At 38.8% G+C, this 20,862-nt stretch overlaps 2 protein-coding genes across 4 annotated transcripts in view; one reads left to right on the forward strand and one right to left on the reverse strand.

The window, feature by feature from the left end:
- The window catches only part of LOC141252515 (F-box only protein 36-like), a 38,445-nt gene extending 31,708 nt beyond the window's left edge, over window positions 1-6,737 (forward strand). Inside the window, exons 3-4 of one of the 2 annotated variants that reach the window (XM_073670521.1) lie at window positions 379-551; window positions 5,503-6,737. In XM_073670521.1, the coding sequence (XP_073526622.1) occupies window positions 379-551; window positions 5,503-5,667 (338 nt within the window). In that variant the 3' untranslated portion in view covers window positions 5,668-6,737. Of the gene's footprint in view, window positions 1-378; window positions 552-2,345; window positions 2,924-5,502 lie in introns of those variants that run through there. The other variant, XM_073670520.1, reaches the window with a different exon arrangement.
- Window positions 6,738-7,316: 579 nt separating this feature from the next.
- UPF3A (UPF3A regulator of nonsense mediated mRNA decay) overlaps window positions 7,317-20,862 on the reverse strand; it is a 51,354-nt gene continuing 37,808 nt past the window's right edge. The window contains exons 9-10 of one of the 2 annotated variants that reach the window (XM_073664840.1): window positions 10,082-10,379; window positions 7,317-7,907 (exon numbers count right to left, since the gene is read on the reverse strand). In XM_073664840.1, the coding sequence (XP_073520941.1) occupies window positions 7,755-7,907; window positions 10,082-10,379 (451 nt within the window). In that variant the 3' untranslated portion in view covers window positions 7,317-7,754. The remainder of the gene's footprint in view (window positions 7,908-10,081; window positions 10,380-20,862) is intronic. The other variant, XM_073664841.1, reaches the window with a different exon arrangement.

Consider the following 20,862-nt stretch of genomic DNA (forward strand, 5'->3'; position numbering starts at 1 on the left):
AATCAGATTTCTCTGATAAGATATGTTACAAAGTTGCTTATTTTCATATGGATTATTGTCTTATGAAATAAAAAATAACACTGCTGTGACTCTTTATATTTTGCACAACAAGTATTTTGTGAAATAGATATGACTGAAAGCTTGTCAGGTCCTTTTTACTTGAACCACAATGTATTCTAAGGTGATTATTAATAAAACGATTGATGCTAATCAAGCATGATTTTTTTCTCCTGTGGCAAAAAAGTGCACTGGTGGGTCAGGGTCAGGTACCATATCAATATCTAATTTATTAAGATCATGCTTTCTCTTAAAAAGTATTTTCCTTGTCTCCGTTTCATGTTAAATTATTAACAATGTAGTTTTTTTTTACCTATCTAGGACCATTAGAAAAGATCTTTGGCAAGGGCACAATGGAATATATATTAAATTTGTGCCGGGGACAATTTGATTTCATTGTTCGGATACCTGATAGCCTCAAGGTACGGATCTTATCATTTCTTGATACAGAAGACATAAAGCAGCTGTCAGAAACATGCAAAGCTTTCCAGCAGGTAAGCTGCAAGGTGATGTTAAGATGTTGGTCTTCTAAAGATCATGTTCTAGTTATTGTGTTCTTTTATTCTGGCAGCTTGCCTATAGTGCTGAACAATAATCACCTTAAATACTTTAGCTGTCCTCACTCATAGAAGGGCTATAATTTAATTACTATTACCAACTTTTTTTCCACCATGTCCAACACTTTACTGTTAGTGGAGTTATTAATTAGAGATAAGAGAATCGACTTTGAGTCAAATTTTCTAAAATTCGCAGGTCCCCATGAATTCAAACCATTTGTGATGCTATTCACGAGGATCGAAAAAATAATGTCTGATGCAATTTCATATTGCAGCAGCCAGGGAGCGGGCTAATGATGTCAGGAGCGGCCACGTGGCCTTCCCAATAATGGCTTGCAGCTATCACCTCACATGTCTAGCATAGCCAACGAGTGGACAGCTCATTCCACATAGGGATAGAAAAGGCTGAAATTAGATTGTGGTGCAGTAGTACAGTGCTGAAGCACATAGAAAGTGGGAGTGGTAGTCTCAGTTTGTGAACAATAATCCAAAGATTCAAGTGATAGGGAAGTGCTGTACCTGTATAGTCAGTGTAAAAAAAGAACATCTGTCCAGTGATGATATTGTTAATAAAAGTCTATTTCTCTTTATTGAATAAAATTTAAAAGATAATCCAGTGGATACAATAAAGAGCAATTACCATGCACCCTCCTACACAGTATTACACCGCGCCTACACATTTAGATAGGTTTAGGGAATAAAAAAAAAAAAGTTCTTCGGAGTGCTTCTTTAATAGGGTTTTGTAAAATTTGCTTGGAGATGTTTAGTTTTTATTTTACATGATAAATACTGAAACGCACTAAAGTTGAGCAGTCCTTGGATTATAGGAAACAATTCAAGTCAAGTCTGAGTAAATCTAATATCTCTAGAAATTAGAAAATGACTCCCAGGCAGCAGTGGTTTAATACAAAAGGAACGCTTAAATCTGACAAAGGAAGAAGGACCTTCCAGTTACTAATGTACGGGTTCTTGATTTCAAAATTCAGCCAGGGAGAGGGAAAGAAAATAAAAAACAGTGAATCTACACATTTATAATGCGTAGATAATAATTTATTTTGTTTTATATAAGATAAATAAAAATCTCCACATTCCAGAAATTTAAATGCAATTGTTTACCCCACAAAGTGTTTGTGTTATTAAAAAATAAAAAGTATTTTTTTTTATACACGTCCTTGTTGTAATAGTCCAACATTACATCCATACATGCCACCCGAATACAGTGATCTCTTGCAGGTGTATACTTTTAGGACATAAAACTGCCTAGCTTTTCTTGTCCTGTCTTTTTTGCTAAAGGCCTAGGGGTGTTATTTAAAAAAAAAAATCTTTTAAAACAAGGATACATTTTAATTTTTGAATATCTGTTTTGATTGTCCAATGTAGCAACCGTACACCGTGGATTTGTAATTATCATCTGGCAGCATTCTATTAATTTTATTTGTTGCATCTAATATATCTTATACTGATAAAGTGGGACATTGGGTACACCATTTGTTCAGACCAGTGGGTGTATCTATCTATTCAATTTCTGGTTTAATGACTTAACACTAGTGATGAGTTAACCCTTTCACCGAGCACGCTCGGGTGCTGACCAAGTATTTTTGGCGTGCTCGACAACTACGAGGGTCAGTCAATAAGTAATGCCTCCTATTTTTTTTCTCCTTATTATGTAGGTAGTTATGTTAAATATTCGAATTTGGCACAATTCCTCAAACCTTCTTCTCCAATCCACAGCAATTGCAACTTCCTGCACCAACAGGTGGCAGGACTGTATCCATTTGCAAAATGGCTGACATCGATGTTCGTATTAGACAACGTTCTGTGATTGAATTCTTGCATGCAGAAGGTGAAACACCCATTCGAATTCATGAGAGACTGAAAAATGTGTACGGTGATGCAACAGTGGATGTCAGTACTGTTAGACGATGGGTTCGTCGCTGTAACACAGCTGAAGGGCCATCACCGTTGGCTGACAAAATGCGGAGTGGCAGGCCAGTAACCGCAGTGACTCCAAGCAACATTCAGCGAGTTGATGACATTATTTGTGGTGACCACCGGGTGACTGCAGATGAATTGTGTGGCATTATCTGCTTCAGTAAAGGCAGTGTGATGAAAATTATTGGACAACTGGGATACAGAAAAGTTTGGGATACAGAAAATGCTTTTTACCATGCTGGAATACATGCCCTTGTTAAACGGTGGACCAAGACTGTGGAAATGGATGGAGATTATATTGAAAAGTGACAAATTAATCGTTAATGTTGTGGTTTTCAACCTATGTAATTGCATTTGAATTTCTTGCCAATTAAAAGGAGAAAAAAAATAGGAGGCATTACTTATTGACTGACCCTCGTATGTTTGAGTCGCCGCTGCTGCATGTGCCATGGCTGTTAGACAGCTGCGATACATGCAGGGATTGCCTAACAAATAGGCAATCCTTGCATGTGTCGCAGCTGTCTAACAGCTGCGACACATGCAGCCACAGCGACTCAAACATAGTTGTCGAGCACATAGTTGTCGAGCTTTTCACAGAACTATTTTAATTCTCATGACATAGGGGTGTGTCTAACTGGGTCTTGAAAGGCCTAGTCATATTTCACTGACACATGCTGGGCAACTTGTAAAGCCTGACGTAGAGCACAGCATAGAGTGGCGGCCATATGTGAAGTGAGCAGAACCCGGCCCAGATGCCGAGACAGATGCATTAAAGTAAAACCCTCTTGGGGCCCCTTTTTAAAGAGTCAGTAATATAAAAAAGAGGATGCTTAGAGTGACATTTCAAGAGCAAGATTGGAGCATTAATGTCCTTTTTGGGGACTCAGCATTAAGGGACAGTATTCCTTTCAGTCTATAAAGTACATGAGATTTCCACTAATCTTCTTACAGTCCAGAGTTTGGTTGCTCTTATACTATGTGTTTGGATCAGAGGCAAAAGTATGAACTGTTCTGACAGTAGGATCCTAAAAAATGCTCTGGGGCAAAATCTGCTTGTTCTGTTCATCTCTGGATCAGGTGATGCTGCACATTTTGTTGGTGGACATTCAACAGCACCTGATAGCTCTAGTCGCAGTGTTGGCGAGTTGTACGTGTGGGCATCTTATGTGTGGTTCTTTGACATTCTGCAGGCTCTGCAAGAGAAAAATAAGCCACGGATGTCATAGTTCGTTTAAACTAGGAACTATGGCTCTCCATGAGCACATGAAGAACATCACCTGGTCATATGGGAAAAGCAAGCCTGCAAGCAATCAGAGCAGGTTTCAAGTTGTCCTTCTCCCCCTTCTCCTCACGGTCCATGTTACATGCTGCAGGAGAATGAAAAGCAGCAGAGGGATGTGGAAGTGGATATTTAGTTGGCATTGGTAAGCCACAAGGTTGACAGAGTGAAAATGATGACAAATGTATTGTTACCATCAAGCAAAGGGATAACTATTAGATAGTCATTCTTTTTGACCCTCACTTTAAAAGCAAAAGTCCAAATTGCTTTGTTACTAGGACAAGCTGTAACCTGCTCTGCAAAGCTTTTGCCAAACAGAAGCCTGTCAACCGCATGACCAACCAGGAGACTTCTCTGCAATCCCTGCAGACCCAACGGTCCCCCGCACGCTCCAGTGTTAGGGCTATAACAAGTAGCCGAGGCTGTAGCAGCATCAACAATATATTTGACATGATGGACCAGATGTTTTATCTGTCATTGCGCCAACCTGATGCACCTCAGCAAAAAGATGCATTGGCTGAACAGATAGGTTTAGTCATACCTAGACTGTGTCCTTTCTCAGGCATACACCTTAAGCCTCGATCCCATGGACTTATGGGTCAGCAGACTGGACCAGTGGAAAGAATTGGTCCTGTTTGCTATGGGAAATACTGTCAAGTCCAGCCTCCAATGTAATGTCAGAGGGGGTATTCAGCTCTGCCAGTGGCTTTGTCACATTCAAATGCACCAGGTTATTCTCTGCAAGTGTGAAATATGTTACATTTGTTCATTTCCGTTGTTCAGAACAATGAAAATGACTGAAGTGCCAGATCCATTACGCAATTGATTATAAAAGAGCATGGAATCTATGACAGAGACTTCTCAGGGAGCCTCCAACATAAGGAAAGAGATAAGTATCTGTGCATGTACCTCTAGCACTTATAAAATAACTGGTATGCTTTGCTTTCTCTTTAAGATAATTCCTGCAATCAGTTATGCACAAGAGGGCAATAAAATTTGTACAACTCCTTTAAGCCATAGATGACCTGTAGTTCTATCAAACAGAATTTTAGCAGAAAAGCTGATTAGATTAGTGGATAGTTTTAGGTTAGGGTCACATGGCTTGTGTAAGCATTGGATTCTCCATCCAAATTTTCTACTCCGTATTACAGTACTCAGTTGTAGAGGTTCAGATTTGACATCCACCATCTGACAATTTATGCTGCGGATTGTCACAGCCGATTTGTATTGCAAAGGGTGAAAACTGCAATAAAACCTCTACGAAGTCCAAAACAGCAAAATCCTCAGCATATATGACATTTGTGCATGTACTCTTGTGGTAGAAATATGAACTTGTGCCAACATTCAGTGTATTGAACTAGCTCCTTTGTATTTCTGCAACTCCATTATTCCTTATGTATACTGCCAATATACTGTATAATGGTATGGCCAATATGACTTCCTGCATTAATAATGCATTACAGAATTATGCTTCCTTAAGAGAGAAAAACATCTCTAATTATTCCTACTGTTAATTGCCTAATAAATGGGTCACATCATGCATGACTCCTTTGCACATTGTGTAATATTAGCACACAGCATCAACTGTTTATGTAATCCTAAATACAAAAACTGTTTTAATGTGATGTATATTTAACTAACAAACGTGTTTTTGAGGTGTTGCATATTTTTTTACAGCTCTGCAGCAGTGAGGAATTTTGGGAAAAAATGAAACCAAAATCAGAAACAAGTTTTAATGCTGTTAACAGAAAAATCAGTTCTGTTTCTATAAAGACAAGGAAGCTCGGTGAGAAGGTGCAAGGTCCAGTGTGGATGCGAAGAAGAAGAAACACATTATTTTAGTGAAATGCAAGACATGGTGTTATTGATTGGACTTACCTATTCTGCAATGGGCTCTGATACATGTTCTAACTGAATTCACTCTGTACAAGCATATAAAAGCAATCCTGCCCTTTATATTACAGTTAATTATTATTTCCATTTTCCCCTCTTGACTAAAGATAGATGACATCCGAATGGACTTACAGCTATTCCTCCCAACCCCTCCATTCACATGCACACTCATCTCGGCCGTATTGTGTTCTCAACAGACAGAGACAAACAAGCGATTGCTGTTGCTTACCTACTTTTTGAGCAAAAGGATTCAATCCAACATGACCAACCCTTCTTTCTTAAAGATATCTGCCATCGGTAGAGAGTCAGGACACCACAACGCATATCATGCTAAAATCGGCATGTTGAGCTAATATTTGCCTAGTCAGTATGGCCAGCCTAATATTTAGCAGCTGGAAAATTGAATACATTCTGCACCTCTGCAATTTCATATATTAATTAGAGTAATATGTCACGACTTGTGGTTGTGGAACCACTGTGCTACGGATCAGGGATAGCCTGGAGGGGAGTATCTTACCGCCCACCTGGTTCTTCATTAGAGCCCCTGATGATGTGGTTACACTTGGGCCGTAGGTGGACGCCAAGTGCTACTCCAGGACAGAGCCCGGAGCTGCAGCAGCTGTCCCCAAAGGGACAGGGAAGCAAGGATTGACTCAGAGAGTCAGGATGGTCAGAAACTGGTTAACAGGAGGAATGGACGCTGTATGACTGGCTAGACAGAGCGGATATAGGAACAGGTCCAGACAGGACAATTCCAGGAACACAAGACGGATCATAGGATCACTGGTGCAGGTTCAGACTGGACAGTAGAAGGGTAGAGGTACAGAAGGCGGATCAGGACTAGATAAAGGCAGGATTTAGGATGAGGTTCAGACAGGATGGTCAGGATCAGGTTGAGGGAGCGTAGATACAGAGATCTTACAACTAAGACAGTAGTGTACACACTAATCACTAAAGTTGCTCAGTGTTGGAATCTGAGAGTCCTCAGTGGTTGATACATTTTAATGGCTAACTGAAAAGATGGTAAACATAGCAAGCTTTCGAGACAACTCAGGTCTCTTCTTCAGGCTAATAATGTATTATTATTATTATTAGCCTGAAGAGGAGACCTGAGTTGTCTCGAAAGCTTGCTATGTTTACCATCTTTTCAGTTAGCCATTAAAAGGTATCAACCACTGAGGACTCTCAGATTCCAACATTGTTCTATCTACTGGCTAACACGGTATAAATATTCTTTACCTTATAAAGTTGCTCAGGCACCTCCCTATAGGGAGGGTGTCTTAAATATCTGATGTCTCCCTTTTGCCTGGGGATATTTCAGAATTGTGTGCGGTGCCCCTTTAAGAAGCCCAAAGCACACTCCCAGGAGACCTGCGTTCCCTGTGCAAGTCCTGGGAAGAAGCACACATGGCAGGGACAGGAGCAGAGTGGGTGGGAGAATGAAGAGGGATTGTGCAGAGACGCCGGCACTGACATTACATAATATCTGCTGCTTTCATAGAAAATGTATGTATGTATGAATGAGTAGGACTGAACATTAAAATGACAATAACTTAATGGTAAAAAAAATAATGTCTACACAGATTGGTAACAACACATTGGTACAGTATGACGTTTATTTACTTGCATACAGAAACATGGAAATGCTGCAAGTATCACTAACCTCACAAAGTACACTGGAAAAAACATTAATACAACTTTATGAAACTGCATGTGCTATCTCTGCATTCTCTTCTTGGACTAAAAGATCACCTAGTATTTCACATTAAATAAGAATAATAAATATAAAGATTGCTCAAAGCTACTAGTAGTGTTTTCTCTCTCTGAAACATAAAGATCAGTAAATGGGCTGCGGTACAATTTATTAGGAGCTCTTTGGCACAAAATGGGTTAGCAGAAAGTATGCACCATTTTTTCTACTCTCCAGGGGAAGAATGAGGCAGGCAACATGTGGTTTGGCTTCAGCTTCTTTAGTCCATAGTCAAAAGTGGAGTCAGAGAACTTGCATAAATGCTTTTCTATCCAGGACCTGTGCTTTATCCAGCATCTTCACTCTTCTCTGAGCTTCTTCCAGATATGTTGTCTGCATCATTCTTAATGAAAGGTGGTTCCTCCACATATTTATTTGTAAATCCGGTAGTTATGCGACTGCGAGCTCCTGGCTGGTACAGCTGCATGGTCGGGCGATCCTGTTAGCGAGAACACAGTTACAATGATACAAGAATTGCCCATATCAAATTAACTAATTTTTTAATACGGCATGCCAAAATCCAATGCTGAAGTAAAGTTGCACATTAGGGAAATTTTAGGGCAAACAACAGTTGAAGCCAAGGTAAAGACCAATGGCCCATGACTATAACAATTCAGTGGCTTGCAAAAGTATCCATCCCCCATTGGCTTTTAACCTATTTTGTTCCATTACAACCTGTGTTAAAATATTTTTGTAATCCGATTTGTGTGTGATGCATCAGCACTAAATAGTCTAAGTTGGTGAAGTTAAGTGAGGAAAATATATAGGAGTAAATTAAATGTATCAGATCAAACAACTAAAAATTGGCATATGCATATATATTCACCCCTTTTGCTATGAAGCCACTAAAAAATTGTGGTGCAAGCAATTACCTTCATAAATCACATGCTTAGTGAAAGGAAGTCCACTTGCGTGCGATCTAAGTGTTACATGATCTGTCAGTATATACACACCTTTTCTGAAAGGCCGCAGAGGCTGCCACATCATTAAGCAAGAGGCATCACTAACCAAACAACACTATGAAGACTAAGGAGATCTCCAAACAAGTCAGGTACAGAAAAAAGCCTTTACTTATACACAAAAATTGCAAAGTTCGTTTTGAGTTTGCCAAAAGACATGTGGGAGACTCCACAAATGTATGGAGGAAGGTGCTTTTGTCAGATGAGACCAAAATTCAACTTTTTGGACACCAAGGTAAACACTATATCTGGTGCCAAACCAACACAGCTCATCATCTCAAGAACACCATCCCCACAGTGAAACATGGTGGTGGCATCATCATGTTGTGGGGATGTTTGTCAGCAGCAGGGACAGGGAAAATAGTGCAAGTCGAGGGGATGATGGATCGTGCGAAATACAGGCACATTATTGAGCAAACCTGTTTCAATCTGTCAGTGATTTAATACTGGGACTGAGGTTCACCTTCCAACAAGACAATGACCCAAAGCATACTGCTAAAACAACATTCAAGCAGTTTAATGGGAAACATGTAACTGTTCTGGAGTGGCTTAGTCAAAGCCCAGACCTTAATCCAATTGAGAATCTGTGATCAGACTTGAAGATTGCTATTAGAGGAAACCATCTAACTTGAAGGAACTGGAGCAGGGGGCAAATAATTTCGCAAGCCACTGTGTATAAAGCAGCCCACACATTTAAAACATCTGTCGGCCAAAAGCTTAACCAGCCGTTAGCTGTTCCTCCCGACTACCCTATATGCATGTACGCTTGAGGAGAGGAGAGAATGCTCCTGTAAGGATAAGGGTATGTGCACAAGTTACTTTTTTGTCATGTTTTTTCTGCACTGTTTTGTCACAAAACTTGAAGGATTTCCTATACAAAGCAAAATGAATAAGATTCCTGAAGTCTCATGTACACATTGCTTATTTTTTCCTTGCTGATTTGCAGCAGGGGTATTCCCATCTCCAAGATCCTATCCCAATATATAGTAGGTGTAAGAATTTTCTTCTACAAATCCTGATCATGTGCACATACTCTTAATGTTTGAGCATGTTCAACATGCCCAATCCTCCTTTACCCCCACATCTGTTGTCAAGGGAAAGAAATCAACACCTTTTTGTGGTGTTAGGTCATAAAACGTGCGCTTTTAATTCAAGATATTAGAAATATAGTAGTGAAATGTTAAAAAAAAAGTCTACATAAAAAGTGTTTCTGATTGTAGCGTTTTGAGAGTCAAAACCAGTTTTTATATCTTCTCACCCAAGTAATGAATGAAAAAACAATATATGCAATGTCCATAGCAAACATTGAATTCAATTTGTCATAGATCATGTTTAATCCATAAAGAATGTGCACTTAAATAGTTTCTATGGAGAACAGCGCCATTTTTCTTTCATTTGTGATACTGTGTTTTATATCATGAATCGCACATTTTTACTTCTACTCACCATGATGTGTATCTTTAGATTTATAAAATGCAATCTAAATGACTAAAACTGAAAGCAATATCATCCAGAAAAGATGCTACATGGAAATGATAAATGTGGTTATTTTTATATACGTGGGTCTTTATGCTTTATTCTTGGTTCATAAAGAACACTCTTTATAGGGGGCATATTTAGCTAATGAGAAATGATCCTAAAAGAATAAAAGAACCTTATTTCTTATGCGCTCCTTTTTGGATGCCATGTCATCACACTTGTCCTCTTTACCCAGTTTGTCTACAGCATCCGCTGCAAAGTTGTTGTTGTGGCTCCCTTTCCTGGTCCGATCTTGGCTGAATCCTTTTCCCCATTTCTGGTCATCTTCATTCCTTCTAAGAAACTTGTCAAACTCATAGTGGTTTCTCGGTTTTCTGCCATCATCCATTCGATGATACCTTTGTCGATCTTGATCTTTATCTCTGTATCTCCTTTCCATATCTCTTTGCTCCTTGTCACTGTCATTTTGAGTTCTACAACCAGAAAACATGGTATTTATTTTATGTTTTGTGTAAGGTCACTTATAGGGGTTGTCCACTACTTTGACATTCACCTATCCTTAGTTTTAGCAGTTATCAGCTCCACCTGGAGTCGGTTATAAAGAGTATATGGAGAAAAACAGCACGGCTCAGTATACTATTTAGTTGATATTGCTGAGAACTGTAGATCAGCTATGCAACTGAATAAAAGCTGACCTGTAGTACCCAGCAGCAGCCACTAAACACTGATTGGAGCTGTGTTGTTCTGGTCCATACACAGTTTACATCTGGCTCCTGTTGGAACTGATATCAGCTGATCAGTGGGGATGCTTGGTGTTGAACCCCACCAATCAGGCACTGATGACCTATACTAAGGATCTTTCGTTAGTTGTTATCCAAATGTAAATTAATAAAACTTACCTATGTTCTTTACTTCTGAATTACTGATCCAATTTCAGGCCCCCTATAAGAGTTCTTTAAGCTCCCTTTCTGCTGTTAAACGCCACAAGCAGAAAGCTTCCTCCTCCTCTCTGTGTCAGTGATGTGTTTTAAAGGCTGTCTGACCCAGTTCATTAGCTAAGTCATCATTCTCTGTCACAGTTGATGTGTAGACAGAATGGGAGGCTAGCTTAGTTAATGAACTGAGCCAGACAGCTAGCCCAATTCATACATGCCACGGACATAGAAAAGAGGAGTCTCTCTGTTGATGTTGGAACAATAGTGATGAGCGTCTGAAAGTGCAATAATTCAATTTATAAAACACAAGTTTTATTCATTTACATTTGGATAACAGGCAAAGAACTTTTTAGAGTGTCCAAGAACTCCTTCAAATATACAACCCCTGGAATCTCCGGGCTCGGAGGATGTTCATTCAGTTGTTTAATGTTGTTGAAAAAAAGCAGATCACAGACATGGCACAAAACTAAAGTCATTTCAAATGGAAACTTTAGGGCTTTAAGAAACACTAAAAGAAATCAAGAAAAAAAAAGTGGTACTCCATAAATGTAATTTTTTTCAGAACAAGCAGAGGGAAAAAATTATGGAATCACTCAATTCTGAGGAAAAAATTGTGGAATCACCCTGTAAATTTTCATTTTCAAAACTAAGACCTGCATCAAATTAGATCTGCTCGTTAGTCTGCATCTAAAAAGGAGTGATCACACCTTGGAGAGCTGTTGCACCAAGTGGACTGACATGAATCATGGCTCCAACACGAGAGATGTCAATTGAAACAAAGGAGAGGATTATCAAACTCTTTAAAGAAGGTAAATCATCACGCAAAGTTGCAAAAGATGTTGATTGTTCACAGTCAGCTGTGTCTAAAATCTGGACCAAATACAAACAACATGGGAAGGTTGTTAAAGGCAAACATACTGGTAGCCCAAGGAAGACATCAAAGCGTCAAGACTGGAAACGTAAAGCAATATGTCTCCCAAACAGGAAATACACAACAAAACAAATGAGGAACAATTGGGAGGAAACTGGAGTCAATGTCTGTGACCGAACTGTAAGAAACCGCCTAAAGGAAATGGGATTTACATACAGAAAAGCTAAACAAAAGCCATCATTAACACCTAAACAGAAAAAAACAAGGTTACAATGGGCTAAGGAAAAGCATTCGTGGACTGTGGATGACTGGATGAAAGTCATATTCAGTGATGAATCGCGAATCTGCATTGGGCAAGGTGATGATGCTGGAACTTTTGTTTGGTGCCGTTCCAGTGAGATTTATAAAGATGACTGCATGAAGAGAACATGCAAATTTCCACAGTCATTGATGATATGGGGCTGCATGTCAGGTAAAGGCACTGGGCAGATGGCTGTCATTACATATTCAATAAATGCCCAAGTTTACATTGATATTTTGGACTGTTTTCTTATCCCATCAATTGAAAGGATGTTTGGGGATGATGACATCATTTTTCAAGATGATAATGCATCCTGCCATAGAGCAAAAACTGTGAAAACATTCCTTGAAAGAAGACACATAAGGTCAATGTCATGGCCTGCAAATAGTCCGGATCTCAATCCAATTGAAAATCTTTGGTGGAAGTTGAAGAAAATGGTCCACGACAAGGCTTCAACCTGCAAAGCTGATCTGGCAACAGCAATCAGAGAAAGTTGGAGCCAGATTGATGAAGAGTATTATTTGTTTTTAAACAACTGAATGAACATCCTCCGAGCCCGGTGATTCCATAATTTTTGCCAGGGGTTGTAACAGAAAGAGCTTGAAAAAAAATGTACCTTTTTTTTTTTTTTAAAGCCAGGCTTTATATTTTATACATGCATATTTACCATTGCAAAGGATAGAAGCTTTGTCATTTATTTATTTATCTATCCATGAAACACATTGATGACACACTGATGGTGAAAACGGACACACAAACCAAACACTAGTGAAATCAGTACCATTTTTAAATGTACGTGATTAAACACAGCTGTGTGAATGAGGCCTTACTCTGGGTAAGCCTCTATGATGCTAAAAGTACTAGTAATACAGCAGGACAGAGAGACGATATTATACTCATAATATGTAAGCAAATACTATGCCAATATTGCTTTACTTTGGTGTTTTTATTCATCTTTAAAAATCAAATTAACCACTTCGCACCAGAGCCTGTTTTTGTCTTCGTGACCGGGCCAATTTTTTCAATTCTGACCACTGTCACTTTATGAAGTAATTACTCTGGAACGCTTCAATGTATTCCCCTGATTCTGAGAATGTTTTGTCATGACATATTGTACTTCATGATAGTGGTAAAATTTCTTCTATATAACTTGCGTTTATTTGTGAAAAAATCGGAAATTTGGCGAAAATTTTGAAAATTTTGCAATTTTCAAACTTTGAATTTTCATGCCCTTAAATCAGAGAGATATGGCACACAAAATAGTTAATAAATAACATTTCCCACATGTCTACTTTACATCAGCACAATTTTGGAACCAAAATTTTTTTTTGTTAGGGAGCTATAAGGGTTAAAAGTTGACCAGCGATTTCTCATTTTTCCAACAAAATTTACAAAAACATTTTTTCAGGGACCACATCATATTTGAAGTCACTTTGAGGGGTCTTTATGACAGAAAATACCCAAAAGTGACACCATACTAAAAACTGCACCCCTCAAGGTGCTCAAAACCACATTCAAGAACTTTATTAACCCTTCAGGTGCTTCACAGGAATTTTTGGAATGTGGAAGAAAAAAATTAACATTTAACTTTTTTCACAAAAATGTGACTTTAGACCCATTTTTTTTTTTATTTTCACAGGGGTAACAGGAAAAAATGGACCCCAAATTTTTTTGTGCAATTTCTCTTGAGCGTGCTGATACCCCATATGTGAGGGAAAACCACTGTTTGGGCGCACTGCAGGGTTCGGAAGGGAAGGAGCGCCATTAGACTTTTTGAATGTAAAATTTGTCTGAATAATTAGCAGACGCCATGTTGCGTTTGGAGAGCTCCTGATGTGCCTAAACAGTGGAAGCCCCACACAAGTGACACCATTTTGGAAACTAGACCCCTCAGGGAACTTATCTAGATGTGTGGTGAGCACTTTGAACCCCAAGGTGCTTCACAGAAGTTTATAATATTGAGCTGTAAAAATAAAATTTTCACATTTTTCCCACAAAAACGTTTTTCATCCCTTAATTTTGCATTATCATAAGGGTAATAGGAAAAATTGCACCATGAAGTTTGTTGTGCAATTTCTCCTGAACACGCCGATACTCCATATGTGGAGGCAAATTACTGTTTGGGCGCATGGCAGGGTTTGAAAGGGAAGGAGCGCCATTTGACTTTTTGAATGTAAAATTTGTTTGAATAATTAGCAGACGCCATGTCGCATTTGGGGAGCCCCTAATGTGCCTAAACAGTGGAAACCCCCCACAAGTGCCACCATTTTGGAAACTAGACCCCTTAGGGAACTTATCTAGATGTGTGGTGAGCACCTTGCACTCCCAGCTGCTTCACAGAAGTTTATAATATTGAGCCGTAAAAATAAAATTTTCACATTTTTCCCACAAAAAATGTTTTTCATTCCCTAATTTTGCATTATCATAAGGGTAACAGGATAAATTGCACCATGAAATTTGTTGTACAATTTCTCGTGAGTATGCCGATACCCCATATGTGGGGGAAAACCACTGCTTTGGTGTACGGCAGGGTTCGGAAGAGAAAGGAGCGCTATGTTGGCTGGGATAGGCAGCAGACACCATGTCACATTTGAAGAGTCGCTGACATGCCGAAACAGCAGAAACCCCCACAAGTGACCCCATTTTGTAAACTACACCTCTCAAGGAATTAATCTAGGGAAGTAGTGAGTATTTTTTAATTTTTAAATTTATACCATTGGGCAGTGAAAAAAGCATAATTATATTTTTACCACAAAAAAATGTTTTACCCTCAGATTTTACATTTTCACACAGGGCAGTGGGTAAAAATGGTGCCGAAATGTGTCACACAATTTCTTCTAAAAGTGGCAATACCCCATATGTGGCTGTATCGTACCACTTAGCCATACGGTGAGATTTGAGGGGGAAGGAGCGCTATTTGACAATTGGAGAACAAATTATTGTAGAATAGGCATTTGGATTTGGGAGCACAAAATTTTCTGAATTTCTTTTGGGGGGCAAGGGCCATTTCGCTTTTCCAGAGCCTTTCTGCTACCAGTAACTTGGAAGTCCCTTATATTTTTAACAGATGACGGACCTGAGTGGGGACTAGCTTTTTTTGAGGACTGAGTTGAAGCTTTTATTGGGAACATTTTACGTAACATTTATCCGGCGCTCTAGGCTGAGCACTTACATCGGGGTTTCCATCTAAATTTCCAAGTGATGTAATTCAGATGAAACCCCTGCCGGATCCATTCACTGTAATGAGGCAGCAGAGTTACTCTGGACACCGTCTGGCCTCTGTGTAGCGGTGTCCTTTTTTTCAGAAGTGCACAAAACTGTGGCCAACCGCACTTTTATGCACGCCTAAAACAAATGACACCGTGGGATCACAGGCCAGACGACATCCACAGTGGCCTATATCTGCCTCATTACAAGGAATCTTCCGTCATGGGTTCCGGCTGAATCACGTATTTCAGAGATTTACACGGAAACTCTGGTGTAAGCGCTTAGCGCAGAGCGCAGGATAAATGTGAGCAGAGCCTTACTGCTATCTTTGGGAGACATAATAAACAAATCAGTAGCAGGTGAAGAATTGGTTTTATTTATTTTTTACGCGGTTCCTAGTGTGATATAACTAATTAGATTACTTTATTCTTCGGGTCAGTGCGATTACAGAGATACCAGATTTATATCGGGTTTTTATGACTGACAGCTGTCACACACTAAAAGACGCTTTTTTTTTGCAAAATCTAGTTTTTGCATCACCATATTTTGAGAGCTATAATTTTTCCATATTTCGGCCGACAGTCATGTGACAGCTTGTTTTTTGCGGGACGAGTTGACATTTTTATTGGTACCATTTTTGGGTACGTGACATTTTTTGATCGCTTTCTATTCCGTTTTTTGGGAGGTAAAATTAACAAAAACCAACAATTCAGGAATTGTTTTTTGAGGTTTTTTTTTATGCCGTTCTGCGTGTGGTAAAAGTGATCAGGCAGCGTTATTCTTCGGGTCAGTACGTTTACAGCGATACTACACTTACTGTATTTTTTTTTATGTTTTGGCGCTTTTACACAATAAAACAATTTTATAGAAAAAAATATTTTTTTTGCATTGCTTTATTCTGAGCGCTATAACTTTTTTATTTTTCGACTGATGGAGCTGTATGGCGGCTTTTTTTTTGCGGAACAAGATGACGTTTTCAGCGGTACCATTTTTATTTCTATTTTGTTTTTGATCGCATTTTTTTCCACTTTTTGTTTGGCGATATGATGAAAAAGCATATTTTTTTGCTCCATTTTTTATTTATTTTTATTACGGTGTGCACAGAAGGAGTTAATTAGTGTGACAGTTTTATAGCTCGGGTTGTTTCGGACGCAGCGATACCAGATATGTGTACTTTTTTTGGTTTTGTAAAAATAAACGGATTTATTGGTTTAATATTTTATTTATTTATTTTTATTTATTTTGTGATTTTTTTTTTAACAGTTTAAAAACTTTTTTTTTACTTTTTTTTTAATTTTTACTTAGTCCCTGTATGGGACATTAATTTTTATTTTTCTGATCACTGATCTCATGTAATGTAATAGACATGTATTACATTACATGAGATCTTCGCTGACTGTTTCACAGTCAGTCTGCTGCCTGGCTTCAGCTGCAGGCTGAGCCAGGCAGGACACCATATATGGCAGATCTGGAGGCGGTCATGTGACCTCCAGCTGCCATAGCAACCTCAGGTCCTGGAAGCTATCAGGGGTCGTCGGAGAGGTAAGTAAGACGACCCCCTCTCCTCCTTCTATCTTCTATATGCCGCGATCACTATAGATCGCGGCATATAGAACATAGCAAAGGGTTAACATCACTGGGACCTGATCCAATCAGGTCCCGATGATGTTCCCTGTCAGAGCTAACACTCTGCACCGGAATCGCAGCGCTTGCAGGACCCTGGGGGTCCTGAGCGCTGCGAGACCACCCAACGTTTTTAAACGTCGGCGCAGCACAGAGCCCAGCAAGCGCCGACGTTTATCTACAGTGGGCGGTCGGGAACCGGTTAAACAATATGAAGTTATGTGGGGGAACTCACAGGGATTGACAGTCTCTTGTGAATACCGTCAATGACTACTGACAGGGAAACTTGGATGATACTTTGAACCAAGTTTCATCAGTGTTTTTCATCAATGTTCTCGTATAAGCAAAATCACTGACATCTGAATGAGCCTTTGGCAGAGACATAATGGACCAGAGATAATAGAGGTCACAGGCACAAAACTTCTCAATATTGATTTCACAATTCCAAGAAAATCCAGAATGGCACATATTTCATAGTAAATTCAGTAAGTCACTCAGCCATAGTTGTGTGTAACCAAACTCTAAGGCTAGGTTCCCACATTGATTATTTGATGTTGCAGATTTTCTGCGGCTACTGTATTATGTAAATTAGGTTACTTTCATTTTTTCATTACGTATTTAACTGTGTTTTTTTACTTGCATTTTTATCGCGTTTTTGATGCTGCGTTTTTGGTCTCTTTTTGGTGTGTCATGTTTTGCTTTGCTTTTGATACTTCCTGCTATTTCTCTTTGACAAAACCTCATGTGTGGCTTACATGCGGTTTTAGTGAATTTCCAGAGAAATGCACTAAAAACGTTTATTTTACCTGTGGATTTTCCGTATCTAATGCACTTCTATGGGGGAAATCTGCACATAAACCTCAGCGTAAAAAAAAAGCTCAGTGGGAATGATATGTATAGAAATTCCATCCACTTTTTAGAACTAAAAGACACTTTGTTTTTATGCAGCAAACATGTGGTTTCAAAAACTCATAGTACAACCATAACCCAATGAGCAGAGAATGAAACCTTTAAGAAATGCTTCTTTGTTTTCCATCACACACATTATTTTTCCAGTGTTTTTTAACACTTGTAATAAATATTCAGGTTTTTTTTTTCAAAAGATATTATGGTGGTGTTTTTGTTTTGCAATATTTAAACGCTTATGCTGTCATTTTCTATTACAGAGAAGCCTATGGAAAAAAACAACAGAAAAAATACCACATCCAGAACATGCTGCATTTTTATACCCACTTCCCCCCAAAAAAACCCACAAAATAAAACACTTTATATGAAGACTTATTAATAACTTGATATAGACTTTTAAACGACATCTAGCTCCAACATTTTTAACATAAAAATCAAAAAAAGGCCTAAAAGGTGCTGCAAACAATGCGTCCCTGATTCATCAAGACCTGTGATGTTCACGCCGGACTTGATGAGGCGGAGTGTTGGAGTCAGATGCTCCTGATTAATTAAGAGGCACCTAGGCACAAATCTTATTTCAGTTAGACACTGGAGTAAGATTTCTGGCCTAAGGAACGCCAGAGCTCATCATACTTAGACAACTTGTGGCATCATACCCCTGTCCCGCCCTGGCTCAGCACATTTTGGAAGAGCTGTGAGAAATTGGCGAAACGCCAAAAGTCGTATGATTTTAACTTTTCAAAGTAATTTATGTCAGAATTCCGGACTAGTTTTGGCTTACAAATACTCCTGATTTTGGCTTACAAATACTGATGTAAAATACTGACCAAATGCTGAACGTGTGAATGAGGCCTTACACTGTGGAGCCAGTCTAAAAATCAGCACCAAAATCTGTACATCTTAAATGCCTATTTCGCCTTTGACTTTGGTGTGGAATTTTGAAGTGGATCACAATCTGCGGTGGAAGTTTAACACTGTGAATGAATGAGAATTGGTAAAACATTGCACTGCACTTTGTCGCAATGTGTTTATCCACAGGTCTACATTCCCATGACGGGTATTTGATGACCTTGTGATGTTGCAGATTTTCTGCACCTCTTAGCTAAATTAGGTTGCTTGCATTTTTTCATTGTGTTTTTTTACATCAGTTTTTATGGCGTTTTTAACACTGTGAATTTTGTCTTTTCAGTAAAGCTGCTTTGTTTTTAAAACTTCCTGGTATTTGACTTTCATAAAACTTTATTGATACAATAGGGTGGATTACATGCATTTTTGTACCTATGGATTTGCCACATATAATGTACTTCTATTATGAATATATGCACATAAAACTCAGAGAAATTAACATGTTGCAAAACTGAAAAATGCATCTTTGGTCAGTTAACACAGAGTAAAAAAAAGTCCAGTGTGCATTAGATGTTTATGAATCCCATCCACTTTGTTGTAACTATAAGATGCTGCATTTTTTTTCTTGTGCAACGAAAATACGTAGTGTCAGTAATTCACCAAAAACTCAACATGGGAACTTAACCTAATTGTCACAAAAAAAGGTAAGAATTCCCAAATACGGTACCATATTTTTCAGACTATAAGGCACACCTTACCATAAGACACAACCCAAGTTTAGACAGCAGAAACTAGAACATACATTTTTCCTATTAATTAAAACGTCCCTGTTGGAGTAAAGTAGAGAGGTCATTATCACTAATTTTAATGCACTAGTGCAGAATAGAGAGGTAATAGATCTATTTTTAGTGTCTCTCTGCAAGTGTGTGGTATACACACACAGCTCTGCTACATATGCACATATACATACACACACAGCTCTGCTACATATGCCCATAAACATACACACACAGCTCTGCTACATATAAACATATACATATACACACAGCTCTGCTACATATGTACATTAGTCAATTAAAAACATTAATTAGTCAATTAAAAACAGAGCCACATATTTTGAAAAAAGGTTAAAAAACAGGACGAAAAAATATATCACATATACCATAGAAAAAATGCCCGCCTCTATGGTGTGAGGTATAGGCACAAAAATAGAGGGAATGGATGTCCCATGTATCATAGATGTTAGGTGTACATATCAAAAAAGTAAAGCATCTAGATATAAAAGATTGGAATCATCTCATCCAATTTCTTCTGTGAACAATGGAGTCATGGTGATCCTATGGTTGAAGATGGCCTTTAAATGCTGTCTTCAGTGGAGCACTTCATCCTGTAAATGCCATAGAGAGCCTAAACTAAACTAGCCCTGTGACCCCAAACTCCCACCCTTAGGCTATGTGCGCACAATGTGGATTTGAAGCAGAAATTTCCTCAGTGTTTGTGCCTCTCCCTGACAGAAAAAACGCATGCGGATTTTACATGCGTTTTTGACGCGTTTTTACATGCATTTTTTAAGAGTTTATGTACATTAATGAATGCTTTTTGGAGCTAAATAAAGTTATTTGGTGGGACATTGCTTAAACCCTTGGATTACCATAGAACTGGGGTGAGTATATTGATTCATTTAATTGAATAAAGAATGTGTCTGCTGTAATTCAAATAAAGTGTTTACTCTGTGTCTGCGTGTTTATTTAACTCTTTACTTTACTTTAATTAAGTTTGCTCATGAAAAGGTCTGATTGACACCTTGTCATCAACAAACAAAAGAGCTGGGTGTCAGCTAGTCCCGTTCGCCCAATCTTAATTAACATTTCTATTCATGTAATTTATGCGGCTGCTGTGAGTTATTATTTTTAGCCTGGGAAGGTGCCATTAGGCAAACATTTTCCCTGGCCATAATTAACATCTCACAGTTGTTTTGTCAGCTACTACGTCCCCCGATCAGCACTCAGCATCGCTTTGGACGCAGCGTATTTTTGTTGCGTCCAAAACGCGGTGTTCTAATACCGCACTTTTGTTGTCGGTACATGTGAATCCACTGCATATAATAACACTTCAATCGGTCAAAATCTGCAGTGGAGACTAGCGTGTCTGCTCCAGAAATTGACATGCCGCGGGTGAGTTTGGGTACGTGGTCACGGTCAGGAGCCGCTGCAAGTTTGACGCTGCGTGTTTATACAGTGTCAAACCCGCAGCGTCCAGATGTTACA

Source organism: Phyllobates terribilis, unplaced genomic scaffold, assembly GCF_046119375.1.
Source record: "Phyllobates terribilis strain yellow unplaced genomic scaffold, ASM4611937v1 Scaffold_2__4_contigs__length_985480577, whole genome shotgun sequence".
Classification (NCBI taxonomy): domain Eukaryota; kingdom Metazoa; phylum Chordata; class Amphibia; order Anura; family Dendrobatidae; genus Phyllobates; species Phyllobates terribilis.